The sequence below is a fragment of the Limulus polyphemus genome, unplaced genomic scaffold (assembly GCF_000517525.1).
Source record: "Limulus polyphemus unplaced genomic scaffold, Limulus_polyphemus-2.1.2 Scaffold2079, whole genome shotgun sequence".
Classification (NCBI taxonomy): domain Eukaryota; kingdom Metazoa; phylum Arthropoda; class Merostomata; order Xiphosura; family Limulidae; genus Limulus; species Limulus polyphemus.
This window is the reverse complement of record NW_013667689.1, coordinates 16113-37066: the sequence shown is the minus strand read 5'-3', so window position 1 is coordinate 37066 and position 20954 is coordinate 16113. Positions and strand designations below refer to the sequence as shown.

Genomic DNA, 20954 nt, shown 5'->3' with positions numbered 1-20954 from the left:
CGCCCCCACGGCTGAAAGGGCGAGCATGTTTGTGGAACGGGGATTCGAACCCGCGACCCTCAGATTGCGAGTCGAGCACCGTAACCACCTGGCCATGCAGGGCCCATTTTCTAACAGTCAAGAGTGCAACAATATTTCATAAGATCCACTGAAGTTTTGATTCTAATCACCTCTATTCTTTATTTAATTGTCTTCTTAGTTACAATCTGCGCTCTGTCTATTGCGGGGAATGTAACCCCAAATTTTAGGGTTTTAAGTCCGTAAACTTACCGCTGAACTAAAGGGAGACCGATCAAAATCAATCTGGTATAAAAAGTCAAGCACTTTGAAAATAAGAACTATTGAACTATTTGTTGTTTTTTGCGCCGGGGGATAATTTTTCTTGTCACTTTTACACGACATTCTGGCAGCGCGTAGTCTCAACATCAACAAAGGCTCTCGGGTAGTTCAAAACCCTCCTTCATAATGTAATCTAAGAGTGACAACGAAAAAATCTGGTGTCCTTAGCAAGCCTTAAAACAACAAATCTTTGCTTGTTAGATACTCGCTAGAAGCTAAGTTAAATAGAAAACACTGAAAACAAATGATCTTGTAAATACATCCGGGGTTTAAAAAAAAAGAACAACAAACACATTCGACCCAAAGCAAACCATTCATCACGAATCGAGGATGTATAAGGAACAGTGTGTACATTCTGTCGTGTACACTTACAACACTAGCAGTGACTGCTGAAGAGAAACGTGTGTCACATCACGTGAAAACGTTCTAATAAGTGAACCAAAGACAAGTATAAATCTAGAGGGAAGAAAACGATGTCAAGGTCCTTTTTCGTGTTTACGTTCCAACATTTTAGGTCTAATATAAAATTGTTATTTGTTAATGTTTGTTAACTTAAATGCGTTTCCTTCGTTAAAACGTTTTGGGCTACTAAGAAAGTAAAATGAGACACTTCTAATTGGCTCGTGTAATCAACAGTTAACCCAATCAACAAGTATGATTTTTCCTTATAACTAGTTAGAAATCACCCAAAATAACCACAAGTGCTTGTGAGCTACATTTATATATTACCTTCCCCAGTCTAGGTAGTTTTCGCTTTCTGGTTTGTTTACTTCAGTTACCTCATCTTTGACAACTGGTGTACTGTGTGGGTCTCAGCTGCATGCAGAAATTTACACATGGGTATAGAACTATCCAAAATCATAATCCCTATGCTATATTCTCTTAGACAAAAGACATGCTCTTAATTCAGAAGTGTAGGTGATTTGTTAGGTATAAATTATTTTGTTTCTATTTGCGCGTAAGTGAAGTCTTCTGGGCAGAGCAGTTTGCACGTGCAGCATATTCTCCCAGCAGTAACATATAAATCATATGTTTGTTTGTTTCAGATATTCTCGTAAAGCTACACAAGGCAAGCTATCCATGCTAGCCATCCATAATTTTGAACTGACATATTAGAAAGGATGCTAATCGACAGCACCCACCGCCAAATATTGGCTACTCTAATCGAATATTGGAATTTAACTGTTATACCCTCATCCCCAAAGTACGGTGTAAATGAAACCTGAATAATGGACCCTCGGATCCACAGTCTAACACACTAACCACTATGCCTTCCCCCCTTCATATTCTAATTGCGCCTATAACACCGAAACTAAAATAATGGCTAATAATAAATCCCAAAAGACACTTATGTTTTAAAGAAGATATTGTTGATACTAAATAGCAGTTCTTGGGTGAACTTCGTGTTCTAATAATTGTCTCTTTACAATATTCAAATGTTAATAACTATAAACTCTGTTTTTTTTTGTACTTTTTCTCACCACCACACAGACCATTAGTTTCTAGCTTCTGAACACTCACTTGACCTATGACCTATAGGTCATATGACGTATTTAACAAAACAAAAAAAGTATATATAAGACACGATTATGTTTTGCAACTCACTCCTCAAGATGACGTTGCAACGTCAACGTCTAAATATGTAGAGTCCATCTTTTAGTGGTCATATATTGACTTTAATTAAAATGTTTTTAATTGTGTGCCTATTTTAATGTTGTGTGTTATTTAATTGTAATAACTTATTCTATTCTCTAATCACTTTCTGTGTTCTTAGAATGTCGCATAGATTACACGCAAATAAACAATCAATTTTGAGTCTTGTTGAAATATTTTGTCTCTAAAGACTGGAAATGAACAACCGTTTGGTATTTTGTTTTCCTGTCCCTTATACTTTAAAAAGTGACGTATACACGTTTTGGCTCAAAGTGAAGTATACACGTTCTAGTAACGCAATAACTTTTATCCATAAATACCACACAAGTTAAGAAACTGAGTAGAGTTGAAAGATGAAAAAACATAAAAAAAATTAATGGTTGCTTTACTGCCTTTAAAGTCGTCAAACACAGAGATATACCGTGATATATATATGTATACCACACAGGCTTTGTAATATTCCTTAAATTATCACCGTATACATTTGCTGATTTAGAGTACTATTTCAAGAACCAATGTTTCTGCCTGTTTTTTACTCCTCTACTTTTTATAGCGTTACGTGACAGCTGGGCTTATAAATCATTTCTTCTCTACAATAGGTGTTTCTGCACCACAGGAAGCGCACAGCGGAACAAGTTAACCTGTTCAGACATGTGATTGTGAGTTGAACATCTTACACACTTTCAATATAATGTAGAAAAAAAAAAATACAAGATAACGTTGTAGATTTTAAAACAATAGATAATTGTAAATAATGTTATCTTATTTAATCTGTGAATAAACACTTACCCAACAGCCGAATACTGTGAAAACTATGCTAAACGAGTTGAATTTCAGCAATACGCTTACACAGAAGTACATCCGTAAAACAGTACATCTGTTTGTAAATCAGATCTGTTCACTAGCGAAAATGATTAGGATTTTCCTTACTAGTTTATGCATAGATATCACAGCTGATAGTGAGTAACATTAGCTCGAAACATGCTCTGAAGTTTAAAATACTAAACGCAAAGGTTTCAGCGCACTTGATAATATTATATCTATTTTTATAACATTATTTTGGACAGACTAAATCCGTACAGTTCATGTAACCATATCCAATGGTTTGCTCTACGAATTGGTGTGATACAACTGATCCTTGAAAGTCGCATGTATCATCGCGTTGTTTACAGCTTCCTACTATCATGTAAGGTTTCCTTGGTTACAGTGTCCTAGACGCGTGCATCGCGTCGTTACTTTGGTTAAAGTTTCTTAATCGTGTGTTTCTCTACTTTGATTACAGCGGTCCACGGGTACTCGTTGTATTTTCAATGTTAATCATTCCAGAAACTCCTTGAAATATTATCATGATAACAACTTTTGATTTTACTGACGCAGTCATCATGTTCAGATTGTAATGAAGTAATCTTAGCACTGTTAGGTAACTGTTCTCACCGTTCCTTTGTTTATCATTGGAACTAAGCTTTGTGAAGCTGCTTGCGTAACATACACCAGTTCAAGTCTTCTGAGGTCAATTGACATGGTTAAAGATACTCGCAAGTCAGTGCTTTATAATCTTAAACGTATGGTAACCATTTCTTAGTTACTTGCGTCAACATCACAGTTTATATCTTTAATATACAAGTATGGTTACTAGTTTTACAAATTCTCACATATCATCGTTATTACAATTAGAAATTACCAAAGTTATGTAGAACATTATCAACAATTGTTTCACTTTATTTAACTCTATTGATGTTGTCAGTTCCGATTATCCATATTTGTATACCGTTACCATAACTACAGCTCCTTTGATAAATATGTGCAGTTACGTTTGGTATAGTTTCTAAAACACAACTGTATCATGATTGATGATTTTGTTGAAAATTTGAATCAACTATCAGCGTTTACATCGTTTAAAAAAGAAAGGCTAAGTTGTTCTCTGTGTTTTATTTTTTTAAGAGCTAATTTGTTTGGATATTTTCACTTTGCTGCATCATGAAAGTGTGTACAGATACAAAGAGATGCGCGATAATGCAATTAGTTTAGTTTCATAATCGTCAATGTTCTAAGAACCAAACACTGAGAATCTCTCAGATGTTTATGTAACTTGATCTAAACGTTTCCATAAATAATGAAAAATAACTTTTCAACTTTAATCTATTTACATTGTTGTGGGTTGCGTTGCTATAGTTGCAGTTTGTTGCTTCTTTTCTTCGAATCAACTGTGGTCAGCGTATCCGCAATTTTTGAACTCGATGTTGTTGTTACGTTTTCTTAACCATGTATATGTATCACTGACATAGCTTCGATTCCTTGAGGTAAACCGTATTATTCATTATCGTTACAGTGAAATAAGAATAGAGAGGCTTGGCCCCGCAATAAGTTTTGAGAAAACAATGCATCTTTTGCCCTCTCCCCCCAATACTTCAGAACATTCTACGTTTCACAAAAAGAGACACCGCTACTGTGCTGACTTTGGAGTTACATAAAAACCTATAATTTCTACCGCTACTGTGCTGACTTTGGAGTTACATAAAACCTATAATTTATACCGCTACTGTGCTGACTTTGGAGTTACATAAAAACCTATAATTTCTACCGCTACTGTGCTGACTTTAGAGTTACATAAAAACCTATAATTTCTACCGCTACTGTGCTGACTTTGGAGTTACATAAAACCTATAATTTCAATTATATACGAGAGGTCATTCCACTCCTTAGCCGTCTGTCTACACTCGTACGTTGTTGCAGCAGACGCCTGTGCTACAGGGCGTGTAACACACTGCTAATGTTGCTATTCCTCTTCACTCAGTGTTAAACATCTTAATCCTTTGTACTATTGTTGCATTTTCTTACATGTATACATCTATCATTGTTATAGTCATAGTTTTCTAGGGTTACATGTTACAATGTTTTTTATTTTCGTTACTGTTACATTTCCTTAAAATATTGGTTACCGAGTGACCAGTGGGTCGGGCGTATTTGTTCATAATACGCCACCTGAATCACCGGTATGTCAGTCGAGACGTAGATAGAAAGATTTAAGAACCCGAATTCACTTAGGGTGAGTGTTGCACTATAAAAACTTATACACGGCCAAGAAAATAAGTATATTTTAATCAATATATATAAAGTAATTGTTCTCTAAAATATACAGAATCACGGACTCTAGTGGGCATATGTCTACAACTGAAAAAAAAATAAAAAAGCCGAGCGTTGCCTGATGGTTAACGTGTCCAAAATATAAAACCTGCGTCCCCCTGATGGAAAACGTGCTCCGCACTTTGGAGGTGTGGGTGCGTTATTCTAGTCACAATCTACTCTATGTGGTCAAGCAAGAGCAACTAAAAAGTGTGGATTTAGGGATGTTAACCATTTGTGTTTTCTCTCTAGTCTGTCCTTTCAAAATGAGAGACGATTTTGTGAAGAAATCCTATTTTATAGCTTTGAGCGAAAATTATAAATACAGAAAAACAGTTTAAAAAGGTAACTGGAATTATATTTCATATTTTGATTTTTAATTAAATAGAAACATGTATTAAGATTTTTTTTCCTCTTATTTTAACAGATAAATATCAATTTTCACTTCTGTTACGTCCTACTGAAATACGTGAGACACACAGCAGGCAGCCCTTCGAATTAATTGTAGTATTAAAGAAAAATGGGATAACTTTTAAAATAAAAATGTCGTTTTCCGTAATGGCTTTCATTTATATAATGACAGCGGTTAATGTGTTAAAGACGTACATGACTATGAGCTCCCAAAGTTTGATTCAACAGATCATCTAGCCCCGACATTATTTACCCAGAACTGAATATATCTAGGTTATGTAGAGTAAGGTAACCTTAGAGATAGTGTGTGTGTCTATTTATCAAATATACTAAAAGTTTTTCAGCATTTTTGGTAGGAGTTTCGCCTCTTACATGGTGATAGATCTAGATCTGTTACTATGGTGATATAACTTTTTGTTCTTCCTTTTTTTACTATGTTTAGTTTGGATGTATTCCAGTAGCTAAATTTCGGTCAAGAATAGTGATAATTTGTAAAGTGACAAAGCCATTAAAAAGCGTCAAGGCTACTAAAAACGCGTTACTCTATTTGGCCGTGATTTTCTTAGACGTTTGCCGAAAGTTAACAGTAGGACAGTTATCAAAGTCATGTTGGAAGTCACGAGATAATTGCAAAGAACAATTACTAATGCATTCTTGACTTGGGTGAGTGTAATGTTATATTGGAGTTTCACGATTCTTTACTTCTTTCTAAAATCTCTGTAACATAACACTCTGTGATGAGACTAAGAGCTAAGTGACCTTATAGTATCATTTTATTCATCTATATGCATTAATTAATGTGAAGATAATTTTACATTGGTTTATCTTCGTTTGTTAACAAGTCCCGATAACTAGTTAACTTTTATGCTAGGTTATTGCGTGTTTACAGAGAAATTTCTTAGCCTGATAAATAAAGGAAATCAGTAAGAAAAATGTTAGTAGTAGTCAGTTATATAAAACTGTTTTGTATTAAGTAAAGAACTCACAGACTTCTATTACTTCTTTGATATCTACGAGCATTTACATCCTGAACATAAAGCCCTTCTCGTAATTCGTCATCTTCTGTGTTCTATTTACTTTATGTGCTTCTCATAGTTTGTTTTAATCAAAGATGTCACTCGCCCATTAATGTTAGAACTTCAAAACCTTGATGGCACTTCCAATAAGCTCCAGATGACAACTTCGTCAAGATGTATTTTTCTTGTACAAATGTTTTATTGTTTTTGTTTAAAAAATATCTAATGACGTAAATACTGGCCGAGTTTTTGTCTGTCTTAAAAATGCATGTATATCTTACTGTCTAATTCCGTATGTGCGCACCCTTTATTTCAATGTAAACAAATGGCGAATGTAACTACATTTTATTGGACATTTTGTACAACAACATATTACAAGCTTATCAAAGTTTTTTTCAAAAGATCTAACGTTAGGTCGTAGAATAACATTATAAGTTTATTTATTAATAGTATTAAGTACGGTAAAGTTTAACACTAACTAAAGTAAAGCAAAAAACGTACACAAGTTTCAGTTTTAATTTATTTCTTTATCGAATATAAGCCGTACTTAATAAGGGCTTAAATAATGTTAGGCCTAAGACTAGTGGACTTACAGATTTCGGTGTTTGCGATTAAAATGTTTTTTGTTTGTTTTTTTTGTACTATTCTAGAAATCCTGTATTTAAAGAAGTAGTGTTGCAATAAAGATACTAATTTGACCGCAAATGTTTTGCGAATTTCAGTTAGTTTAAAAATAAAACTTGAGTTCTTGTATTCCTTAACTAGAGATTAATATTAGCATCTTCATCATTGTTTCTCTCACAGAGTATGAAAATCAAACGATTCTTAATAAAATGAACTTTACAGAAACAACTACTAAGTCGAGTCGTTGCTATCGAAGAAACTCAGAGATGTTATTTGTATTTCAAACATAAAAACTTCACATGTATATATTTGTGTACACATATATCAATGTCATCGTCTGATGAGTTAATCAGTCGTATCTCTCAGTTCTTGGAAAAACTCAAACCCAGACTTATCTTTATTACACGTGGTTATGCAGCTCAGAAACAAAGAAAAGGGGGAAAGTAAATTTGATGGTTTTTACAGAACAAGTAATTTTTCCCATATATTAACTAGTTAAAGTATCTTAAGACTATGCTTGAATCCTCTGTGGCTGACCTAAAAAGTTTTCCAAGAAATTACAAAGTGGAACATCTTTTCTTTTTTTTTCGTGTATTTCCAATTTCAGATTTAAAGTTGGCAAACTCGAGTCATCTTTTTGACGCCACCATGCGTGAGTAAGAACTCGTTATTTGTGTATCAAGTACTCCACGAGATAAACGCGAGCAGCAGTAGCGCGTGAGCTGAACCGTCTTCCTCGGCGACGGAAAAATGACATCACTTTTTATTACTGTTTGTTTGTAATGCAAGTTTCCTTTTTTTTGTGAAATAGAACTCAGTAAGACTGTCTCATTAGTCCTGTCAAATCTGCGAGGAGAGAAAGGTGAGAAAATGTAAACTAGATATTTACAACTGCAGATTATCATATTCAAACAAATACAGCTCAATTCGGAATGTTTATTTACAAGTGGAGATAGATAACACCTGATGAAATGAATTTATATTATGGGATATATTAAATAGTCACTGTATCATTTGATATTTCGCTTGTTATTAAGAACAAAGCTACACAATGGGCTATTTATGCTCTGCCCTCCGCGTGTATCAAAACCTGATTTTTTGCGTTATAAGTCCTGAAATTTATCGCTGAACTACCAGGGGGCGTTTCACTTCTTGTTGTTTCTTTTCTTTGTCCTGTTATTTACTGGCCTCGGGATGCTATACAGGGAATGGTTTGGTTATGTTGCACATATATTAATATAAAGATATAAACACAATAATAGTGAACGAATGATATACAGATTGTGGTTGTTGTCCTGTATCAACTTTTCGAGATATCAACGCCACAACAGTCGTGTATTTTTCTAACTAAGCATCAGCCAGTGTGCTTTTATTGATACGTATCACTGGGGCGACTTGTGTGATTATAGTCGCTTATGGAAGGTGTTGTTTTTTTTTCAAGAAAGTAACAATTAAAAGAAATATTCGTGTTTCATCTGTTAGTAAGTCGCTCGCTTGTCTAAACAGTGGATAACTGACGCGATTTATAAGCAGTGACTTTATTTGGGTGCTAATGATAGTAAGTTTCATTAATTGTCATAAACATTTTAAATGAGCTTCTTGGATAATTCTATGAGTTATAATTACTTTACTAAAGATTTATATTGAACATTGGCTTAGAATGTGGGTTTAAAAGTAATCTAAACTTACTGAACCTCATATGATATTATTGAGTTTACATGTGAAAATGTTGATGAAGGTATTACAAGTAACAATACCATTGGTACTTTTGTCATAGTAAATATACATCTAAGGCCTACTTTTTAAATTGAAGTTTGATTTTTCAACTTTATCCTTCCGTCACAAAAGACAGTTTCCATACTAAGCTTGTCATCGCACATCTCTGAAATATATCTTTACTTCTCCGTCATTCCTAAGGTTAATCCATTCACAATATATTGATTTTAAAAGACAATTATGCAACTTAAGAGAGTGGTTGTTAAAATACTTTCGTAGGGTAGTGTTACCTATGGAAGTTTTACCCAATATATAATGTTACCTATGGAAGTTTTACCCAATATATAATGTTACCTATGGCAGTGTTACCTATGGAAGTGTTACTTATGGAGATTTTACCCAATATATAATGTTACCTATGGAAGTTTTACCCAATATATAATGCCTGACATTGTTATTGCACATGAATAATAACAAAATAATAAATAAACTTAGTATTCCGAAAATTGTTTAATCTCGAAGTTTAAGTTCAAGGGAGGTCCAGTTCAATCTAAACTTTGATCAACGTGTGTTATTTGGTTATACTAAGTTTATTTATTATATCTGCTATTGTGCGGCTATAGAATGTGAAGAATAGATAGTGGTCAATGAAACTTTTTCTTCAACTATTCAGTGTATAAGGTTTTCTCATAGTGACAACAAAGCGCGTTCACACCCACAATATGTTTAATCGACAAAGTTACGTACTTACCTGATGGTTCAATATAGTCTAATTATTAATTCCACACTTTACATCTGGTCTATACTGAGTATAATATTATAAATAATTATCAGTTATTACTTTTTAATCTGTTTTGATTATTCTTGTTAAGCAGTGTTTCTCAACTACCGTTCCGTGAGATTTCACAAAAACAAACAAACTGACAGAATATTCATGTGTTAGAAATAATAGTTTTTGTTGCACTTGTATTTTAGTGGTCCGCCACAGTTTAGGAAAGCAGAACCAGTCCCTGGTATCAAAATAGTTAAAGGACCAATACAGAGAGGTTTAACTATGTTTAGTTTGTGATCAACAGTTAGAAATACTTCATAAGAACTGGCTTTATATTAGATAAGTTATCTTTACAATGTTGAGAAACAATGAAAAATACACATATAAAGCTTTCAAGTCGAATTTGTATGTTTCAGCCAACTACAGTAGTTTCAATTTACTACTGGCCAATTGTATTACAAATATAACAGGTAACATTTATAAACCATATTCAAAACTACAGCTGTTAAAATGTTTCTGGAGCGCGTATTCATGTGACATTATCAGACCAGCTTTAATTCTTGACTGACCAAAATATCAAAGAGGTTTATGTGATAATTCGTTAGTTTTTGGCCGGTATTTTGGCAGTGTAGCCTGGGTGGGTCAGGTCGCTGACCTTTTCCACCCTCCTTGACAGTATAGTTTCCTGGTTTATGAGTGGGCTTTGATCTATTCAGCACAGTCTCGGTAAAGTGCAAGTGACTGTACTAATAGACGAGGGCCCTTAACAAGATTTTAGTCCATAAGTAGTAAGGTTTCAGAAAACTTCAAATATTTAATCAATCCATTGCAATGTGGCCAGCTGAACGTTGGAACAAATGGTCACCAAAATATCAGAGTTCAAAAGGTTCTCGTATTTAGCCATACATTGAAACCAAAACCTAGCGCATTAAGATGACGAAACAATAAAACCAGATATCCTGATTCCCAACTAAATGATATTTATTTGCTTACAAAAAACGTAGAATAAAATTATTATTTAACAAGGAAGTTAATACAGGTGTTCTGCGCATAGTTAATGACAACCTTGTAAACCGAATGTCGAAAGGTTACATAAATGTACTAATCCTTTTGCTTAGGTAAATCTTACATACGGCAACGACTGTCTCATGCATAGAAGCTTGTATCAGTTTTTATCTGTGTCTAATCGCTGATGCGAAGTAAGCCGTCACTAGGAGTGGCACAGGTATCTATATAGTTTGGTATGAGTTGGGGTCTTCTCCCTTGAACATGTCATTTGGAATAGACGTTAAGAAAGGTAATCTATGGATTATGGGATACTGCGCTATGACTCTTTTGTCTGACTTCAAAATATGGTGTAACATTATTATTTCTTGAGACTTTGTCCTACAAGGACGTGATTCTTCTGACTTCTTCTTTTGTTTTGTACGAAAGTGTTTGGAAATCCTTTGTGGGGAGTTGAAAACTATTGAATAAAATTGTAACCCCTGTATATGATATAAATCACCTATTCCGTTGCTATCACGTTAAAACATGCTAATAAAACCAAATCAGCTTCAACACTTGTTTATATGTTTGTATAAAACAATTATTTTAACCACAAACCTTGCTCCCATGTTTACAATAGGTTTTAAAATAAAACGTTGAAAATAAACCGAAAAGTAAATCATTACTTTATTCTTTTATTTAACGCCATCAACTAGTGCACAAAACCTTCGTACTTCAAACCAGAGTTTGTTGCTACATTCCCAGCACCCCTAGTTCTCGCGTCCTTGATTACAAAGAAATCTGTGTGTGTATGTGGGAATAAATACTTGTTTTTTTTCATTCACTTATTTATTTGCCTTTGATGTTTCCTAAACATTTTCACGTCCTAATAATGGTTAATGTTTTGGACTCTAGAAACCGACGAACCCATGATGTGGCAGGAACATCTTATATAACCTTACAGTGGGTAGATTTCATTTATAGCTTTGAATTTCTAAACTTAAACTTAAACAGACAGGAAAAGCTTTATTTAGAATATCACACATTATTCTAAAACAAAAACACTCTTCTCTTCATTAGTGTGATTCAGATTTAGATTTTATATTTTTTGTGACATTTGTTATAAAAAAAAGGTAAGGTTTCAATACTAATATTTCTATAATATTGTGAACAAATTAGAGCATTCAAATATTCTTATTTACTCATTGTCGAAAACGAATGTAGTTAACATTAATTATATAGTATTAGTATATTAACATTAATGTATAGTATTAACTATACATTAGTAGTACGGTTGTGAAAAACGATTAGTTTTTCAATTGTTTTCTATTTGTAACTAGAAGTAGACCTAAGTGTTAAGAACACATTTGTGTATGATAGTCCATAATAAGCAATAAAGTTTTATAAACTCATCTAGTGTTATGTAGGAAGTATTAGAATTTGTTTATTCTACAGAGACAAATTTTCTTTAATTTTAAGTAGAAAGTACAACCACGTTAGAAAATGAGACACAAGGCATAAAAACATTTACAACCACATTTTGTCTTTCACATTCCAAAATTGTTCAAAACATACGTGAATTAAAGATTTGATTTGCTTAATTTGGTGGAAATAATGTCAATGCCGACCGTCCTAAAAAATGGGCAGTTTTATTAGAACCTCTATATTATATAATGAAATATATTTCAGAGTGGATTTCGATAGATTTTGTTGGAATCACGTGGTCTTATCCGAGCATAAACTCTATAGCTTTTATTGATCCTATAGTAAACATACTTGACATTGACATCGGACCACAATAAGTGTTATTGAGATACCACGATTATACTTCTTGTACTATCAGTTCACTATGACAAGTTTTTCTAAGTTAACATATGCAAAAAGATAAGCGTAAGATACATCAAAAAGACGTTGAAATTATATTTATGACATATTATTTGTACATCATCTGAAGAAGCCTTCTGCGGTACTTATTCATTCATTATTATTAACACAGATCAAGAGTCAATCAGTGAACTCGAAATTATTACTACCGCATGCAACTTAAGGAAAAAGCACGTTATTAACAAAGTCATCTCTTTCAATGGCAAATGTCTATTTTTTTTTAACCAGGTCTTGAGAAATATAACTTATTTTATCAACTTTGCTAAAATCAAAATGTCTTTCATCGTAAACACACGCTAAGAAGCTCCTTCATGGCGAGGTGACGAGAAGCTTCTGGGATATTGATACGTGGCCAACAACACGTGGTTTCTCTGTACTCACGTTGGGTACATGTTTGCACGTCATTTTCTACTTTTTCAATAGTTTTTCTTAATAAAGCTCAAATAACATAAGACGTTTGAGAATTGCCATTCTGAAGGACGAGTTACAATGTTTATTCTTCAAAAAACAAGAGTGAAAATATCCATGATTTATTAAAACATGACCAGCAATCCATGATTCATTAAAACATGAGTAGCAATCCACGATTCATTAAAACATGACTAGCAATCCATGATTCATTTAACATGACTAGCAATCCATGATTCATTAAAACATGACTAGCAATCCATGATTCATTAAAACATGACTAGCAATCTATGATTCATTAAAACATGACTAGCAATCTGATTCATTAAAACATGACTAGAATCCATGATTCATTAAAACATGAGTAGCAATCCACGATTCATTAAAACATGACTAGCAATCTATGATTCATTAAACATGACTAGCAATTCATGATTCAATAAAACATGACTAGCAATCCATGATTCATTAAAACATGACTAGCAAACTGTTTCCACAAACAGTTCAATTTTTTAGGTTATTGAAATTTATTGAGTGTCTGAAATCTATAAGAAATATCAATTTTCATAATAATTGTTTGTTTGTTTGAAATTAAGCACAAAGCTACACAATGGGCTATCTGTGCTCTGCCCACCACGGGTATCGAAACCCGGTTCCTAGCGTTGTAAGTCCGCAGACATACCGCTGTGCCATTGGGGAAGGGGGTTCATAATAACATATGAAACCTTTTTTTATTCCAAAACTTTCAGTATATTTTCATATCAATTTTATTCCGCGTAATATTATTTTTCACTTTTTGATATTTCGAAATGAGCCTGGTGTGATCAATATATTAGTGTAAAGCTACTTCGGTACTTAATATAATATCCTGACTAATTAACGTTGGTTCAATGTTAGAGCGTATTTTATACTCTTCAAAGTTTGTAGCCACTCTTCTAGTAATGAATCTTCTTAAACTTCACTAAACTTTCAATCCCCTTTTCAACGAATATTTGATCTTTGAATTAGTTTCTTCACTCGTAGTCAGCACTCTCTTTCTTTGCCACTTAACCTTTATGCAAGTACTGAAGACATCTTTCCCACGTCATACTAATACCAGACAAGCTTTTCTTACCCTGTTTCTCTCTTGACTTTTAAGACTGGTCTCTAGCATGATCAGGCAATTTTTAAAAGTAATTCCTGCAAGTACATCCTCAAAACCCAGCTTTGGGTCTCAAGAATCTTCAGCCAAGTTTGTTTAATAATTTCTGTAAGTTATTCTTCATAACCGAATCTCGGGGTCTCAAACATTCTCAATTAAAGTTACCGTTTGGATAATAATTCAAGTTCTTCCCCAGAAACCAGTTTTGAGCTTATACAGCTAAACTGAGACCAGAGCTATGTTTTGGACTCTTATCTTCATCCAAAAGATGTCATCCCTACATGAAACAAAGAGTCTCTTAAGGCTTCTAAACAAAAAAGTCGCGTTGCTTTCATTCTTAGATTATCTCAATAAACTGACACCATGTTTCCCTCTGACGTTAAAATAGTTTTAATGTTCATAATTCTGATCATATTTTAATCCCCATGGAAATAATGTATAGTCGCCTTAAGTACTCCGTCTTGTGAAAGACAACCTTCTGAATTAGCTTTCCTGATTCCACTTCGAGGTATCGAAAGCAATAAAAAAAAGGCAAATAAACTAGAATCATTAACGGCGAAAATGAGTGATACGGGGTATACTGATGCACTCGACTTATAGAGAATTAAACTAATAATAAATATTATATATATATTTTTACTGGTTATTTTGTTAGAAATATTAGACCATAAACCTTTCTTTTCATTGTGTCTACCTTTGTTTTGAGATAAAATGTGGCAATTTGATTTCGATCTTACAGTGAAAAGAATACTGGTTGTTACATGGTAATGTTTCTTATAACACTGAAATTCGGAACTCAATCCCTGTAGTAGAAACTATGCAGATAACCACTTGTGCAGCTTTGCGCTTAGCAACAAACAAACCACGCATATAGACTTGTTTTTCGCAGAACTGATAAATCTATTATTCGTCTTGACAACTACGTTTTATAAACCTTCACGCATTAGTACCTGTAGTGGAAACGTTAACTCTGAAGTAACTGCGTTTTAACCTATTTCACGTTCAAAGAAAATTATTCAACTACCAAACTCTAGAGAATGAGTTTCGTATTGTGTACAAACACAAAACACCTCAAAACCATTTCAAAGATTTCGAAAATATATTTATAGTTTTATCTTAAGTCATAAGTCGTATATATATATATATATAGATAGAGAGATGTTATGCTTGAAGCTTATGTTGTAATAATGGTATTTCATAGATCGAATTATCCTGTTTTGGTACTAGAGGTAATTGATAAACAATCCTTGCTTGCAGGTGGATAATCTAAATGTCTGTCTTACGTTCCTAGAAAATCTAGGAGTAAATGTGGAAGAGGTGACAGCCAAAGGTGAGGCTTAATTTCATATACTCTAAATATTTATTAATTTAGAATTAGAAATTAAAACAACGTTTATCGAAATGGAAATAGTTCTTTTAAAAAATCTGCACCACCCCCGGTGACTCAGCGATAAGTATAGGGCTTATAACGTTAAAAATCGGGTTTCGATACCTGCGGTAGGCAGAGTACAGATGGTCCATTTTGAAGTTTTGCGCTCAACAACAAATTAGAAAAAAATTTAAATATTTTTTTAGAAGTGTATACGTATATTGTCAGATATTTTAATTAGTAACTTTTCTAATATTTGCTAATAGATGGCAGACGTTTAATTATAGTCAATTTATTATTAAACGTAGCTGTTTGTTTTTCTTTGTTACCGCTAGTGGTACACGTGATTACGAACTGATTGTTGTATTCGATTATATATACTCCTGTTATTTTATTTTTGGTCTTTACAATCTCTAACCTCCTTGGTTTGTTAGAATATATTTAAAGCAAATTTACAAAGACTGTTTTTCGTGCCGTGTCCATAATACACTAAAAAAAAAAAACGGCAACTGACGGCAGTTTTTACTAAAATGAAGTTCATCACGCACTTTGTCTTATATAAATATTGGCCTAATCGCTTTAGTCTTGGCTGCTTGCCAGAAAGATCAAGGCCTGTTTAATCTCTTCTAAATCTAACTGTGACACACAAAACTTTATAAAAAACCAAGTACATAAACATATACATATATAAGCAAAAATATAAAACGAGGACAGTGTGTTCGGATCGACTGTCCTTTAATAAAATGGAATTTACTCACGTAGTTAAAGAAAAACTACGTAACTATGAACCATTCACGAAGTCGGAACAAACATTTTTAAAAGAAGAAGCTCTTTTACCAACATAGCAAAGTACATTTGCATTAATTAGATTTAGAGAGAGAGAAATATATATATATATAGATATAAGCTGGATTAGACATTTATTTGGTTCACAGCAATTGTAAGGTCATTACACAGTTCTTCTGTCTTGAAAAGTTTTATAAAACACGTGTGTTTCTTTCATATTAACAAGTGGGACGTTGCAATCCAAGGTTATTAGCCATGTTTTCACTTTTTTTTTGTCAATATTCGGCTAGACTTCTAAGTTGGAAGTAAACTTATTGAGCTTGATTTATTTTTCTCAATTTCAGAGATCCGAGATGGAAACTTGAAATCGATTCTGGGTTTATTCTTTAACTTATCCCGATATAAACAAGCACAGAAGTTGGCGTACTCCGCCTCTAATCAAATTTCAAACACTGGCAGCACCCAGGGGAGGCCGTTGGTGGCGTCATCTATCGGAAGTGATATGCTTTCCAGGTGATAATTCTAATACATGAGTATGAGTAATATAACTAATTACTTATTATTACAAAACAAGGGCTTCTATGTTAACAATTTTAAAATATTTAGCTTCGCAGTAGTAATAATTTATTTTAAGATATAAAGATCTTACCGTGATTTCATCCGTAAACGTAAAATACTCCTTACTACTATTGTGCGTGTAATGTTACATACATTCAGAAAGCATTGAACTCACGATGATTTATTACGTTTTTTAAAGATGACAGACTGGGCTGTCCTCTTTCTTCAGGCTGGAAGGTAATAAAATAAAATGTTAACTAGTTAGTTGTAAAACGTGTTAAAGATCACGGAGCGTTTGAGAGCTTTTCTTGGGGTCATAAATGTGGAAAAAAGTTTCATAATACGTTAAAAAGTTATCTATTTTAAATGTGATAAAGGTACAATTCAGCTTCGTAATAGAACAAATATGTAGATTTAAAGCCTGCTAACAGGTGTCACTCTTATAAAGATAGAGAACTTATAGAAGTGCATTAAGCAAGCAACTAGCTTTCGTCAGTATATTCTGTCACGTTCTTCCTTCAATATTAGTTTCTTTAACAGTAATAGATAAATATTTAATGAATATACTAACTCTATTATATTATACTTGGGTAAAACACTCGTGTTTCGCGTACGAAACATTTTTTTTACTTGTGGTATTTTGTTTTTGAATGCATAGAGTTTACAAAATGTAAATGCAGTGTCATTTATTTAAAGTAATTAAAACAGTTAAGTGGCCTGCCTAGAATACTCACGTACGTGTTCGAGTACGTAGAGTTTTGAAATCTGTTGGCCATGCAAGGTGTCTCCATAACTACAAGGTTAAACCTATTCCACAACACGTGATACCTACCAACTACCTTTACGTACAAAAGACACTTTGAGCTGAATAGTCTGATTAAAAATTTCAAACCGATCGACTTATCTAGTACTAGATACCAGAGATAGTGAAGCTTTGAAAACTGGAATTTCAGGAAAATACTACAACTCAACAGTGTGACGGTAACAATACTTTAAGTGTTGTAAACAAATGAAGAAATTCACACATAAAACCTTAACTCATAAACTCTGATATGGGACTCTAAGGCAGTGCTTCTCAACTGAATGAATGGTTCACCCGGGGGTTAATTAGATCAGAATCAGGGTAAATGAGAATGATGGGATGAATTTCAAGGTGAATGAGTATTATCAATTATAAAACAAATTCAAGAGCAAAACCAAATTATTATTATTTATTTTAGTAGTAGTTTGATAAATACATGTTTTTTGTTCAAGTTGTATTCATTCTAGTTGTAGTTTAATGTAAATTTAAGTCATAATAAAAAAATTGCATTTTAATTTAGTACTTTTTTTGTCTTTTTTAACTGGGGGTGAGTGAGCTGCTGTGAAAATCTTATAGGGGTGAATGGCATTGGAAAAGGTTAAGAAGCACTGATCTAAGAGATGACAAATCCATCACCCAAAAAGCTTTCCCTTGGCAATGTATAGTATTATCTATACCGACCCCTTCCTTACGCATAAGATGATGTCGTCTGTACTTCCCTGTCCCCAGATAGGTTAGCGGTGAGATTATGAACTTACAATGCTAAGATTCGGAGTTCAATTCCTCATTATAGGCACAACAGATGTGGCTTTGCTTTTAAACATACGACTAGTACTTCCCTACTCGAAATTTCATTTTTGCATAGATTAATGAAGTTCAAAAAGCTTCCCCAGCATGCACATAAGCACGTTACTCTTTTCATTATATTTTTATTATGGGATTATTTAGCATTTTTAATTTAGCATATGAATGTAGGAATAACCTAAGTCTTTTAAGCCGCCCGAAGCTCGTGAGATGTTATTAGATTTACGGCAAAACAAAAAACGCTGAAAGAAAGAGTATCCAACTGATGAATCAATGCATTCTATCCGTTGTATGTAACAACAATATATTAAATTAGCATATTCATTACTGGAGTGATTTTAGTCCTGATTTATGTTGGCAGTTACAGCTTTCTTCAAGGTCATAATGCTGAATATCAAATCTGCGAAAAGTCAGAAGGCTAAATTAAATTTTACGTTCGCAACTAGATTATTGTTTGTTTTATGACAAGGCTACTAAGGTTACCTGTCGACCACAGAAAAGGCAACTGGCTCGTAGTACCCGAAGCCAAACTTTGGGCTACTCTTTACCAACGAATAGTGGAATTAATCGTCGCATTGTAACTATCACAACTGAAAAAATTAACATGTTCGACGCCGGGTTTAGATCCCGTGCAATTCCGTTAAAAATCATGCAGTTCGTTGCCAGTTCTCTTATGAACATAGAGGAAATGTCAATCAGACCTGATGGAATTATATTTCTCAAAACATAGACGAATATAAGGTAGATGAAAATACTAAAAATAGAAAAAGAACCTTCTTGAGTAATGGTTGTATAGAAATACAAAATACATCTTTGTATAGAACTAGAAAGAAGTAAGTTTATTCTGGCTCATTTGTTAGTTTACGTTTTAAGTAATTATAATTTCATCATATTGCAAATACTTAAAAAGGCGTTTCATTAAAGCACACAAACGTTTATATATAAGTGACATAAAAAGTTCCATTAATAAATAAATTGTTTTATATCAAACCATTGCCTAAAGTTGTCAACTAATGGCGCTTGCTTTTAATGTATTGATAGTATAACTAATGATATGTTGTCTTCACGTATCGTTAGTTTGAAAGATAATAACCATATGAGAGTAAAGTATATATCAACTCTTTTTGTCATATTCTAAAAAATTTTCAAGGTTACCCACTCCTGCACGAGGGAACAGTGGTCGCAGTTTTGCGTATCCCAACACGAAAGACAGCTCTTCCAGTAAACTTGCGCCATCTTTTGGGAATTCCAGTCGAAGAAATGGGCAAACGGAACGTAATGCGAAGAATGTGACATCAGTTGTGACCAATAATGGTAGACACTTTTCTTAATAATGACATATTACCATAATATAGGATTGTTCTCGTAAATTTCTCAATAAATAGAACATATACATTTTTACGTGAATGTTAATAAATCATAATTAGGAAAAGAAGTTCCATTAAAACATATTGATTGTTATAAGGAATTTTTCACTCCTTTGAAGAAAGAAAAAATTTAAACCAATTGAAGTGTTTTGGTTTTGGTTTTATAAGGACTGGACGAGCTTGGCTTAAACTGTTGAATAGTTTTATCCATGACCAACAGATGGGAGGAAAATCGCCAAATTAACTGTAAGAGCTTGAAATTGCAGCCATATGTTTGGGATTTTTTCTTTTCATAAAACTATTATCTTTTCTTTTAATTAAATCTAATAAATAATAAAATATATTAAACATTGTATAAATAGTGGGGGACAGATTTTTTATGAATATATATAAACTAAAGAAATAAACCAAAATGTTTGAAACACTGAAGTTACTACTTTTAGTTTTTGGAAATCGAACACGGTATCAGGCCTTTCGTTATTTGTAACTTTGACATAATAAAATATTCGACACTTTGCACAACTATTGATATAAATGTTCAAAAGATATTCATTATGACTGAGATTATTATAATACTCAGCAGTATAATTTCAATGAAAAGAAATTATATAACATGATAAAAAAACAGCTACTATAAAGAGTCTTTAGTTGGAATCATATAAAAAAGAAATAGACACGTAGTCAAGATAAGGAGAAGCTGTACATTTGTTACACTTCTCAATTCAGCTTCTTGCATTTAATCATGGGGATGTATTCTTGTAATGGATTGTGGACAATGTTCCAAATAGATTTTAGGCGTTGTGTTTCGCAAACATATCTCCTATTTAGTATGATTTGTATTTTAGTGGTGTGTTTCTGTATCATAATGTTTGGGCCAACAACTGCAAAATGGTCAAGATGCATCTCATAAATATCGTTTTACCGTTCCCATTAAGTCCCCAATATTCCAAGTAGTATAGGTTTGTTTTCGTCGGATATTTACTCATCTCCCCTCTCCCTCCGCCTCCTTACTCTAATCAGAAAATTAGATGTGGACTTATGCACGGTTTCTGATTCTATTATACAATTAGTCAATCTGTGCTAGCCCTAATTTTGAATTGCTAGACTAAAACGAAGGCAGTTACTCAACAACACCCATTAATTACTCTTTATCTACTCTAATCGAATAGGGGAATTTGACCACAACTCTTAAAA

At 33.2% G+C, this 20954-nt stretch overlaps 1 protein-coding gene across 1 annotated transcript in view; it reads left to right on the top strand.

The window, feature by feature from the left end:
* Positions 1 to 19980, top strand: part of LOC111087376 (neuron navigator 3-like) — a 164481-nt gene extending 144501 nt beyond the window's left edge. Inside the window, exons 4-6 of the mRNA XM_022393821.1 lie at positions 15332 to 15404; positions 16574 to 16742; positions 19544 to 19980. Of these exons, the coding sequence (XP_022249529.1) occupies positions 15332 to 15404; positions 16574 to 16742; positions 19544 to 19724 (423 nt within the window). The 3' untranslated portion in view covers positions 19725 to 19980. The remainder of the gene's footprint in view (positions 1 to 15331; positions 15405 to 16573; positions 16743 to 19543) is intronic.
* The last annotated feature ends 974 nt before the right edge of the window (positions 19981 to 20954 follow it).